This window comes from Tupaia chinensis, unplaced genomic scaffold (assembly GCF_000334495.1).
Source record: "Tupaia chinensis unplaced genomic scaffold, TupChi_1.0 Scaffold000602_1, whole genome shotgun sequence".
Taxonomy (NCBI): domain Eukaryota; kingdom Metazoa; phylum Chordata; class Mammalia; order Scandentia; family Tupaiidae; genus Tupaia; species Tupaia belangeri.
In genome coordinates, this window is record NW_006160120.1 from 2434642 (window position 1) to 2445121 (window position 10480).

Here is a 10480-nt window from a genome sequence, read left to right on the forward strand (position 1 = left end):
GTGGGTCCTCGTTTGCATCTGTGACGAGTTACAGTAAGAAGGCCACCTCTGTGAGCCTGTGCACAGAGGCAGGGAGGGAAGGTGGGCCCTGGGGGCTGAGGGCGCCACGATCTCGGGGGGGCTTCCAGCCCTCTGGCCTCAGAGGCAGCAGGAGCCCCCTGACCCGATCTCATCCACAAAGCAGGGGTGGTAAGACAGCTTTCTTTCTCTGCATGAACAGAGAAGCTGAGAAGATAAACTGGGTTTCCCTGGGTTGCCCCATCTGTCCGGAAAGTGGACCGAGTGGCTTCCTGTCTCTTTCTCTGACTGAGAAGTCTCAAATGCAGAAAATAAATTACAGAAGCCACCCGTGTTTCCTGGTGGCTCTCCTGCCTGTGTGGGTTGGCATCTCAGGCAGACAGTTCAAACCTTCAGCCCCGCCCCAACCCAGCCACCTCTCAAACCCTTGGAGCCAGTTGTTTAAAGACCACAAAGTTCTAGCGGGGGGGGGAAAGGGGGATCGCACCTTATGGCCCTAACATTAAAAAAGAGGAAATACTGACATTACAATGCTTTTTCAATAATTTAGTTTTTCTTTTTCGCTTGCTTTTTTCTCTTTTTCTTTAGTAGAACTGGGAAGAGTCATCAACACTACCTTACGTTGGTCCCCTGTTAGACAAGATACTTCTCTTTGAAATTTAAAATGTCAAATATATAATCACAAGGATTGGAAAAATAATCTTAACACCACCACCACGATGATGACAGAAAAAAAAAGAGCCACAGAGATTTCACGCCGTATAAATAAAGTCAGAGCAGATCCCTCCCGGTGTCCAGGGCTGACAGTGGTGTTGGGAGCTGGCTGGCTTTCGCGTGTCTTCTTGGTACTAGGTGCTATGCCCTGGCCCTCGGTCTTTTCCAGCAGGAGCCCGGCTTTTCCGAGTCCACCGAGCAGGTTAGTAGAGGGGTGGGGTGAGTTGGAAGCTAAGGTGAGGAGGAGAGCCGTGTGCTCGCCTGGAATGTCGACTCGGGGAGAATCTGGGGAGTTCAAAGTGCAGGTTGAGCAGTCCCAGGGCTGCTGGGTCTTCGGGCCTCTGACTGCGGTGTCCCACGGCTTTCCCTGTGTGGGGACTTGGGAGCAGGAGCCAGGCCCTGGCTGCGCCATCACGTCTGTGGGTCCCCAGCACCCATCAGGATTCTGCGAGGGTGTGGAGAACACGTGGCCTGGGGCCGAACAGCCAGTCCGCCCAACAGCGGGGACACAGGCTTGTCCTCGTGGAAGGCAGCACAGGAAGCTGGGCAGATCCCGGAGCAGGTGGCAGCAGACCGCAGGCCGGCTCCAGAAAAGGCCTGCATGGCCCCACCGTGTCCTACCAAGTCCCACCTCTGGAGGACGCAGCTGCACAGGGGCAGGTTGGCGCTCAGAGGTCTCCGTCCACGGGAGGCTGGCAGAGGCGGTAGAGGCTAGAGAATGGAGGCAAAGAGGGTGAGGAGAGGCCAGGGTGGCTGAGCCCCACTGGGAGTCTGATTTCCACGTGCTAGACCACATCATTCAGCCCAGAGGGCAAAAATCATGGTATAAAAAGATGCAGGTGGGAAGAATTTGTGCTGCCCATGCCTGTCCTGGCTGCTCGGGCCCCTGCAGGGACCAGCGGGGCATTTACAGACAGGTGGGTTCACGTGCACACAGTGTACCCAGTTACACGGGGGTGCCCTCATGCAGTTAGCTCAGCACGGCGCTCTGCCCCAGTTTTCCCTCCGTGTATCTTGGGGACCTCGACGCGCAGCACCCAGACAGCCGCCCCGTTTTCTAGAGGGGCACACCAGGAAGAGAAGCAGCTGCTGCTGGGTTTACACAGGAGGCAGTCAGACCGACCATGGCAAGTGACTGTTTTACAGCAGGGGGACCAGACAAGAGGCAGCCGTGGCAGCAGGGGACAAGCAGTGATTAGAACTCAGCCTCAGGGCTAGACAGCCTGCGCGCACAATCCCAGCTCTGCCACAGACTAGCTGTGTGACTTTGGACAAGACTCTCAACCCCTCTGAGCCTCTGGGAAGGAGTCAGACGAGTAGGGGCTGGAACAGTGTCTGAGCAGGCCAAATGCCATAGAAATATAAAGAAGGGATGAGGGCAGGCTGGCCTTGTGGCCTAGTGGTTAGGGGAACCAGCTCCTACATGACAGACCAGGGTTTGAGTCCCAGCCCCGGCGGTTGGGGAACATGCTGGACACATATGTGCGGCATGCCCGAAGTCCCTGCAGAATGGAGAAACAGAGGAGAGGGGCCGGGGCATGACGGTGCCCACGGGGGTGCTCGCTCTCCGTCTGGCTCTCCGGCGAGCACCCACGCCTTGTGGTGATTAAAACAAGGTGGGGGGGATGAAAGCAAGAGGCAGCCTGGTCCGTACGGGCGTCACCTCACACCAGGGCAGCATTCTGGTCGGGACAAGGCCGTGGTGACCTGGGATGGCAGGGAGCTGCCGGGAGAGCCCACAGGAGCTATTTCCACACCGTCAGTGAGTCCCAGCGCGTCAGAATAAATGGCATCTAGGACTTGTGGGCGGGTGCTGACGCAGGCTGGAGCGGTGGGAAGGGGGCGAGACGGACTGATGCGAGTTTAGATCCCAGAAGGCACCTGTGCAGAACCCCGTGAGGCCCACTCTATGAGGGAGGAGCAGGGAAGACGGGAGGAGGCAGGTAGGCCTGGCCGAAGTGGCACAGTGGCCCCCGGGGTCACTTGGGGGCCTTGTCTCATCTTCCCCACTGAAGCAGGAGCTCCCTGGAGAGGGAACGGACTGAGGCAAATTTGCCTTTCTCCAAAGTGGGGTCCCCACCAAGGAGAGAGGACGCCCCAGCTGAAGACTGGCGGGTTGGCCTGGCTGAGGCTGTGATGCAGGCATGGGGCCCGGTGTTGGCCTTCTGGGAGGACAGAAGCAGGGGAGGAGGAAGGAGAGGGAGTGTCGCTTACCGCGGGGCACCCTGGGGCATCTGATCCTTGACTCGCAGGTTCTTGGCCAGAATCTCCACCCTGGGGCCCTGGAAAGAAAGAACCATCAGGCCTGGGGTGTGTGAAGAGGTCCTGGCACTCGAGCAAGCCTGCGTAAGTGGGGAGAGGCCTGATGGAAGGCTGCAGGTCCATGGGCCTCCCCAGATGGGAGAAGGCCAGAGTCCGGGCTGTGGGCGGTCAGCCCCTGCTCCCAGGCCAGTGAAATGAGCAGCACCCTGGCCCCACACTGGCCAGCTCACCTGCTTCCGCATGATGTCCGTGGCCTGCATGATGCACTTGGGCAGCAGCCCGTGGCTCCGCGCCAGGATGGCCGCCTGCTCCAGGGACACGCTCAGGGTGCTCCTGCAGTGTGGGCGAGAGGGCGAGTGGTGGGCAGGTGCTTCCTGGCACCCACTCTCCGCCCCACAGACACCCCCATGTTCGCCAGGCCACCAATGAGGCCTCCTCTCCCCCTAGCCGCTACACCGGCTCGCCAGCCCTGCGCCCACCCGCAGGCCGCACAGAACTCTGGGACACACCCCATGCCTGGCCCAGAGCAGGCCCAGACCTGCCAAGGGACCAAACGGGCGACTCCCCAACAGTCTCACGAAGCCGCAGCAGGGTATGAGGAGGACGCGCTCGCTCAGCCCTGTCTGTTCCAGCCGACTCCAAAACACGGGCCCTGCCAGTGGGTCCTGCACAGAGGCCTCCGTTTCCCTAACTGGACAGAGGGACCTCAACGGTGAAGACCAGAACCAGTGCTCCCAGGAGGGGTAGGACCTCCAGTCCTCAATGTCAGCATGCCCTCCAATTATGATGCCAAAAATGTCCCCTGGGGAACAAGCCTGCCTCTGGATGGGAACCGCAGAACAGGCCCTCTACCCTGACTGGCTGCACAGGGACGCGAGTTGGTCCACGTGGAGCACGGACACCGGGCCCTGCCATGCCAAGGCACTGCCCTGGGCTGGGACACAGCAGAGCAGCGGGCCCTGCCTCCCAGAGCTGGCCTGCACTGGGGCAGGGCAGCCACAGAAACCACACAAACGCCCACGGGGAGACGAGGGCCACCACCAAGGAGGTCAGGGAGGGCTCACAGAGGACAAGCAATGGGGACAGGGGCAGGGGCAGGAGAGCATCCAGAAGATGAGGGAGGGCTGACCGCAGAGCTGGCAGGGCACACTGTACCCCTGTGCGCAGACCGCAGCGGAGAACCCAGAGTCCACGGCCCTCTCAGCACGGCCTCCTCCCACCAGCCCATCTCACAGGCAAGCAGACTGAGGTCCAGGGAGAGCTGGGGCAGCATCCCCACCCAGCCTCCTGCCTCCCAGCCCTGAGCCCCAGATCGCAGACGCCGGCCAGCCCCTCCCAGCTCAGGGCCCCACAGCTCACCTCTGCATCCCTGTGCCGCACATGGTGATCTGGCAGGCGCCCAGGCGGTAGCAGAGCTCCGAGGAGATGGGGATGAGGCCGGCACCCACGCTCCCTCCTGCACCAGCTTTGGGGTGGACGAAGGACTTCAGGAGGCGGCAGAGCTCATCCAGGGCGTTCATGGGGCGTATCAACTGCAAGTGTGCGACACGCACCCAGACAATTGGGGGGCTGACCCCCACCCCACCCGGCCTTCCTCCCCACTGCCTCCTAATCCAGCTGTCACTGCAGCTGACCCCCTATCCCGCTCACTCTCTGGGGGTTACCATCCAACTAACCTTACACAACTCCTGCTCAAGAACCAGGGCTTGTAGGGCTCCCCAGGGCCCTACAAGCTGGCATTTGGTACCCACCAGCCAGTCTCTCTGCCTGCCCAGCCTAAGTGCCTGCTCCCATCCTCTCCACGCTCTCCTGATCAGCTTGGGTAGCCAGTCCCTCCCCAAGGGTGTCCCTCCTGTCCAGCTTCCCCACCACCACACGGGTTCGAAATGGAGGCTCGTTTACACTTTATGTCCCTGGGGAGTCTTGACCAGGCAGACCACAAACTCCCAAAGGGCGGCATCCACTGTTTTCTCAGAGTCCCCTGCTTCTCAGGCCTAAGGCCAGCACCCCAGAACCACTGTCAAGTTCAAGGCCAGCCTGAGCCTGGAAAACCAGGAGGCCAGGAGAGACATCTCGTGGGTGAGAGGCGGGGAAGCCAAACAGGCAAGCATGGGACCCTCGGAACAGGCAAGCCGCACCCCACTCAGGCCCCCAGGCCACACAGGAAGGCGGGCCAACCTTCCACTCTCGAGGAAAGCGCCAAGCTCGATTTCATGGAGAAATCAGATTTCTGAATGTTAGCAACAAACTTGAAGCAAACAAACAAAAAGACCACTTGCTGGCCACATCTGGTGTGGGGCCCACTACCATGATTCATGTGGGTCTCCAGTCCCAGAGAAACCAGAGAGGCCCAGGTGAGGGGGTGCCAGCCAGATAGAACCTCCACGGAATCACCTGCCCTGAGGGCGAAGGGGGCAATCCTGGGGAGCTTTCTGGAGGAGGACTTCATAGCCAGGATTCTGGCTGGAGTGTGACCCTGGATCTCTGCTTTGCCCTGAACCTGACCGCTTCACCCTGGCCAGGCTGCTGAGGCAGGGGAAGGGAGGGTGGGCACACCTGATCTATCTTCACCACCGTGGCACTGCCATCCGTGGGCAGGTTGGACCGCTCCAAGTAAAAGGCCCTGCAAGAGAAGGAGGGGCCTGAGGGTGGTGCTCAACATCCAGCCTTCCCAGCCGCACCCCACCCCATCACAGCTCCTACAGCCACAGCCTCTCACCCCAAGCCCCTGCAGAACGAAATCCCTGAGGTCTTGTGCACAGCTGTCCCCACCCACGGTCACTGGTTTGTCCACCTGCCCCACAGGGAAAGCAAGAAGCCACCCTGGCACCCCTCAGACTCTACGCTGCCCAAAGCAGCCTCAGAGCCCTCACTCGCCACCCCGGTCCGAACTACCCTCATGGCGTGGGCTGGGCGGCACGCGACACTGCTCCCGCCCGCCGCTCCCTACGCCACTCCCTCTGGGGCAGGGGCTGGCGACCCTTTCTTTTTGAAATTTTTAAGTGGTTTTTGCCTTAGGGCACATGCTCTTGATGGAGAGAGAGATACAGAGAGAGAGGGAAAGTGAGAAATCATCCCCAAGGGGGGACGGCCATGCCACAATCCCTTCTCCTCCGTTCTCCTCCCAGGATCTTGGGCATGCATGCACATGTGCCCAGTGCGATTTTCAAGCCACCAGGTCTGGGACTCGAACCTTGGTCAGCCATGTGGGAGTTCGGTGATGTAACTGCTACACCATCTGCTGGCCTGAAAATCCTTTCTTAAAAGGTTCAACAGCGCCTGTTTCAGGCTCTTGAACCAGGTCCACTGCACCGTACTCGGCGGCTGCTGCAGCACAGAAGCAGCCTAACAAGACCTAACGGAATGAGCGCAGCTGTGTGCTAATAAAACTTTATCCACACCAGATGGCTCCAGGAGCTGCTCCACGGAGAGGAGGAAGTTATTCCACCCACTGCTGACCGCCAAGCAAGCACCCGGCAGAGAGCAGGCCTGGCCCCGGGCTCAGCTAGCACATGCCATGGGAAGGGGGACGAACACATGATCACAGAGGCGGTATCCAAAACACCCCCAAGTGGTCCAGAACACACAGACAGCAGTGATCAGCCCGAACAGACGCCAGGTTTAAACGATCTGGTTGGGGCCAGCACCTGGCATGGCAGTTAAGACACTGGACTCCCACATAGCTGACCATGGTTTAAGTTCCAGACCCCGTTGGCTTGAAAAACATGCCAGATGCATGTGCATGTGTGCCCCAAACCCCGGGGGGAAAACAGGAGGAGATGGGATTGCGGAGTGGCCATCCCCCACAGGAAGTGATTTCTGACTTTTCCTCTCACTGTCTCTCTCTGGTGAGCACCTGCACCCTTTGGCAAAACCTAAAAAATAAATAAACAGATGGACAGATGGTATATGGAACGGCTCAGGAGCCTCCCCTCAGCAGGCAGGATCCATGTTGAAGCCAAAGAGAAAGAGGTCAAAACTCAGCCACCCTGGGCAGCGTGAGCTCTCAGAGCCTCAGTTTCCTCGTCTGTCACGCGGGTTAGACCAGCCTACCCTGCAGAGTGCTGTGAGCAGCTCGTGCAGGCCACAGGCCTGGCTCAGAGTAGGCGCTCAGGGAAGGGTGTCCAGCTGCCCCTCACACATGCTGGCACCCAAGTGTGACCCCACCCAGCCTGAACCCCAACCCCTGGAGCCGGGGCGTACCGGAGCTTGCGGTAGTACTGCTGCACCTTCTCCAGGGACTGCGCGTTGATCTCCTGCTGCAGCTCCTCCGTGGCCGGGCAGCCTGGGCCCTCCACATTCTCCAGAGCTGGACGAGAGGAGGAGGAGGGCAGGGGCTGGCTCTAGGCATCGCTGCGGCCCTGGCCCGTACACCATGGCCCCACTGGGGACCCAAAGCCCACCTTTTGTGAAGAGCACAGTGTGCAGCCTGAGGCTGGCCCCGCTCTCCAGGCGGGAGGGCAGCTTGGAGAAGTGGTAGCTGTCGAGGTAGAAGACGACCCTCAGGGCCTGCCGGCTACCCTCAATGTGGTAGAAGACGTTGGTGTCTGTGGGAAGACAGGGTGAGGCAGGATGGCTGGAACGTTCCGACCTCCCTTCACCCAGGTGGCACCTGGGAGGGATAGCCTCAGACCTCCCTGCCCTCCCACTCCCCAGGGGTAGCAGCAGACAGCCCCATCACCCACACTCTGAAGAGCGGCCTCTGACCTCCCTGTCTGCCTACTTCAACAGCTCCTAGTTTCCACTGCTTAATTCTTGGGCCTGACCCTGAGGAGTCAGGGCCTCATCAGTGCTCCTCTCACCTCACCTTTCGCCTGGGAGCCCCTGGCCCTCCCTGGCCAGCGCTGCCTTCAAACAGAGCCTGTCTCTTACTCACACCCCAAAGGAAGAGCCTGTGTTGGGGGCAGCAAAACCTGGCACTCAGGCCCCAGCCTGTACCTGTGGCAGGCATGACTAATCAATCAGAAGTTCTCCTGAGTCCAGTTCAGCCTCCAGACAGGCAGTGAACTCACACTGACACCCAAGAAGAAACCTACCAGCCCTCTAGACTCTAGTCCTTGCCTTTTCAACAGGGGGATGTGGCCCCCAAGGAGGTGAAACTTGGTTCTTAGAAAGAAGGGTATAAAAAACAAAGTGCTATTTTGACATATAAAGCACAATACATGCTTCTATGGCCTGAAACTCCCTCAACATTCACGTGTCTCACTATAGTTGTGGGGGGATCAAGAAGGTGAAAACTTGACCCAACTGTGGTGTGGAAAGAGAGAGAGAGGAGAAAAGAAATTTAGCTAACTATGGTATAAGCCCTTTAAAAATCTTATCTTCTCCCCCAGAGAAGGGCACCTCTAGGATGGAATAAATATATAAACAGAGAGAGAGAGATTTTTGCTATAGGGCTCATGTGCTCACAGGAAAGAAAATGACAGAGACAGAAAGTGAAAAATCACCCCCCAGGGGGGATGGCCACACCACAATCCCTTCTCCCCCATTCTCCTCTTGGGATCTTGAGCACGCATGCACACTCGCCCGGAGTGAGTTTTTTAAGCCATGTCCAGGACTCAAACCACAGTGGACCACGTGGGAGTCTGGCAACGTAACATCACGCCGGTCCCTCTAGGGTGGAACTTTCAAGATCCAGGTACTGGCCATTCTCTAGCGAGCAGAGGAGGATGGTGCAGTTTACACGGAGGAATGCTCCTCTTTTTCCACATGTGCCCCAAGGTTCGCTTTGAGACTCATGTTGTGGGGGCAAGGTCTTGTTTGCTCTTAATTTTATTTCTCTCTTCCATGAGCAAGACAGTGAGAGAGAGGGAGAAGCAGCACCCTCAGTTGGGTTTGGGTGCTATATCCCGCCCTAGCGTCAGGCAGCCCAGGTGCACTCGGGGGGTCGCCAGCCCTGAACAGGGAACTTCCCATGGGGGACCATGGCAAAGCAGCACGCTCTCCTCTGTGCCACCACCTGGCCCCAGGGACATGGGGCTGGACGGCACTGGGAGCTGGGACAATCTTTGGCTTCTGGTCTGAGGGCCAAAGAAAGAACTGGGTGGCCCCAGAGCAGTCCCTTCCACCCCAGAACCCCAACTTTCACAGCGAGGGTGGGAGAATCACTCACTGGCCACGTAGTTTTCGTCCAGCTGCTTAAAGGAGAAGGAGACGTTGTCCAGCTCTGACAGGGTCCCCCAGAGGTCCTCCAGCATGGTCCGCTCCTCCCTCTGCAGCAAGGGAACAGGGCTGGGGGCTCAGCTGCCTGCCTGGGTTCTCTCCAAGATGCTGTGACTTGAGTCTAGCCAACGCGCCAGGCAGGGGTCTACAGGGCACCAGGCCCTGGGCAGGCCTCCCCACAGCAGGCCGCAGGACTGGGCACCAGGTCCTGGGCAGGCCTCCCCACAGCAGGCCGCAGGACTGCACCTGCCTGTGCCTCGCAGGGTCAGAACCCACTGCCCTCACTCACTGAGGGTCTGGGTAAAGTCATTTCCTCGTTCACCTAAACAGCCACACCCAGCTTCTAACTCAACCCCTCAACCAGATACACCCATATAAGGGTTCCACCTCCCGCCTGGACCTCCTGCAGCCAATCCCCCTTAGCCTGCAGCAACGCATTCTCCTGCAGCCTGAGCGCTAGGCCTGCCAGGGTTTCTCCACGCCTTCCCTCGCCCACACACGCCCCAAGGAAGGCCAGTGGGTTGGCCACCAGACGTGATCCAGACCCACCCACCTCCCTCCACCATCCCTGCCACCACTCGAGGTAAGGCACCAAGTCTTTTCCCAGGAGGTCTCCCCTCTACCTACTATCCCCCTAGACAAACCACTTCCCCATAACCACAAACAAGTTCTTTTAGAAAACTCAGCACTGAGCTCAGCGGGCACCTCCGGTGTCTAGAGCATGAACAAATTGGGCCAGTGTCCCCATCTGAGGTGAGCCTGGACACCTCCAGCTGTGGGCTGCCAGCTGCTCTTCTGGCCAGGTCTGCACTTTCCAGGAACCAAGGGAAAGCGGTCTCCTGCTTGGCAGGCACCTGCACACAGCAGCGGTGGCCAGCAGAGGGCACTCCAAGGCCGTGATTCCCACCAGCCAGCAGCTGGGGCTTGAGGAACCCAACTGGGCGTGGTGGTCTCTGGGCCCCTGTGGGATGTTTCCCGCATCCCTGCCCTCTCCGTGCTATTACAGATGCCCCCGCACCCCTCCCACCCCCTCCCTCGGTTGTTACAGCGGAACTGACTCCAGATGCTGCGAGGCCCCTGGCTGAGAACCACAGGTCTGCATGTCATTCCTGTATCTGCTCCTCTCCTCCCGTGAGAACAGAGACCCCTGGGAGCAGGGGCTGCTCCCTTCACAGCTGGACCCCCAGAGCCCGGCAGTGGCACGCAGGAGGCGCTCCATACACGCCGAGATGCCAGCAGGCAGGTCAGCAGGGCCTCCCCTCACTCACCACGGCGGCGGGTGACAGTAGGGACTGGCAGTGGAGAAGGACTCCGGTGGCCGCCA

General features: G+C 59.4%; 1 protein-coding gene across 1 annotated transcript in view; it reads right to left on the reverse strand.

The window, feature by feature from the left end:
• Positions 1–483: 483 nt before the first annotated feature.
• Positions 484–10480, reverse strand: part of PREX1 (phosphatidylinositol-3,4,5-trisphosphate dependent Rac exchange factor 1) — a gene marked incomplete in the record, with an annotated part of 21967 nt that continues 11970 nt past the window's right edge. The window contains 8 exon segments of the mRNA XM_014591607.1: positions 484–1443; positions 2947–3014; positions 3225–3327; positions 4354–4526; positions 5551–5617; positions 7198–7303; positions 7398–7541; positions 9107–9206. Of these exon segments, the coding sequence (XP_014447093.1) occupies positions 1401–1443; positions 2947–3014; positions 3225–3327; positions 4354–4526; positions 5551–5617; positions 7198–7303; positions 7398–7541; positions 9107–9206 (804 nt within the window).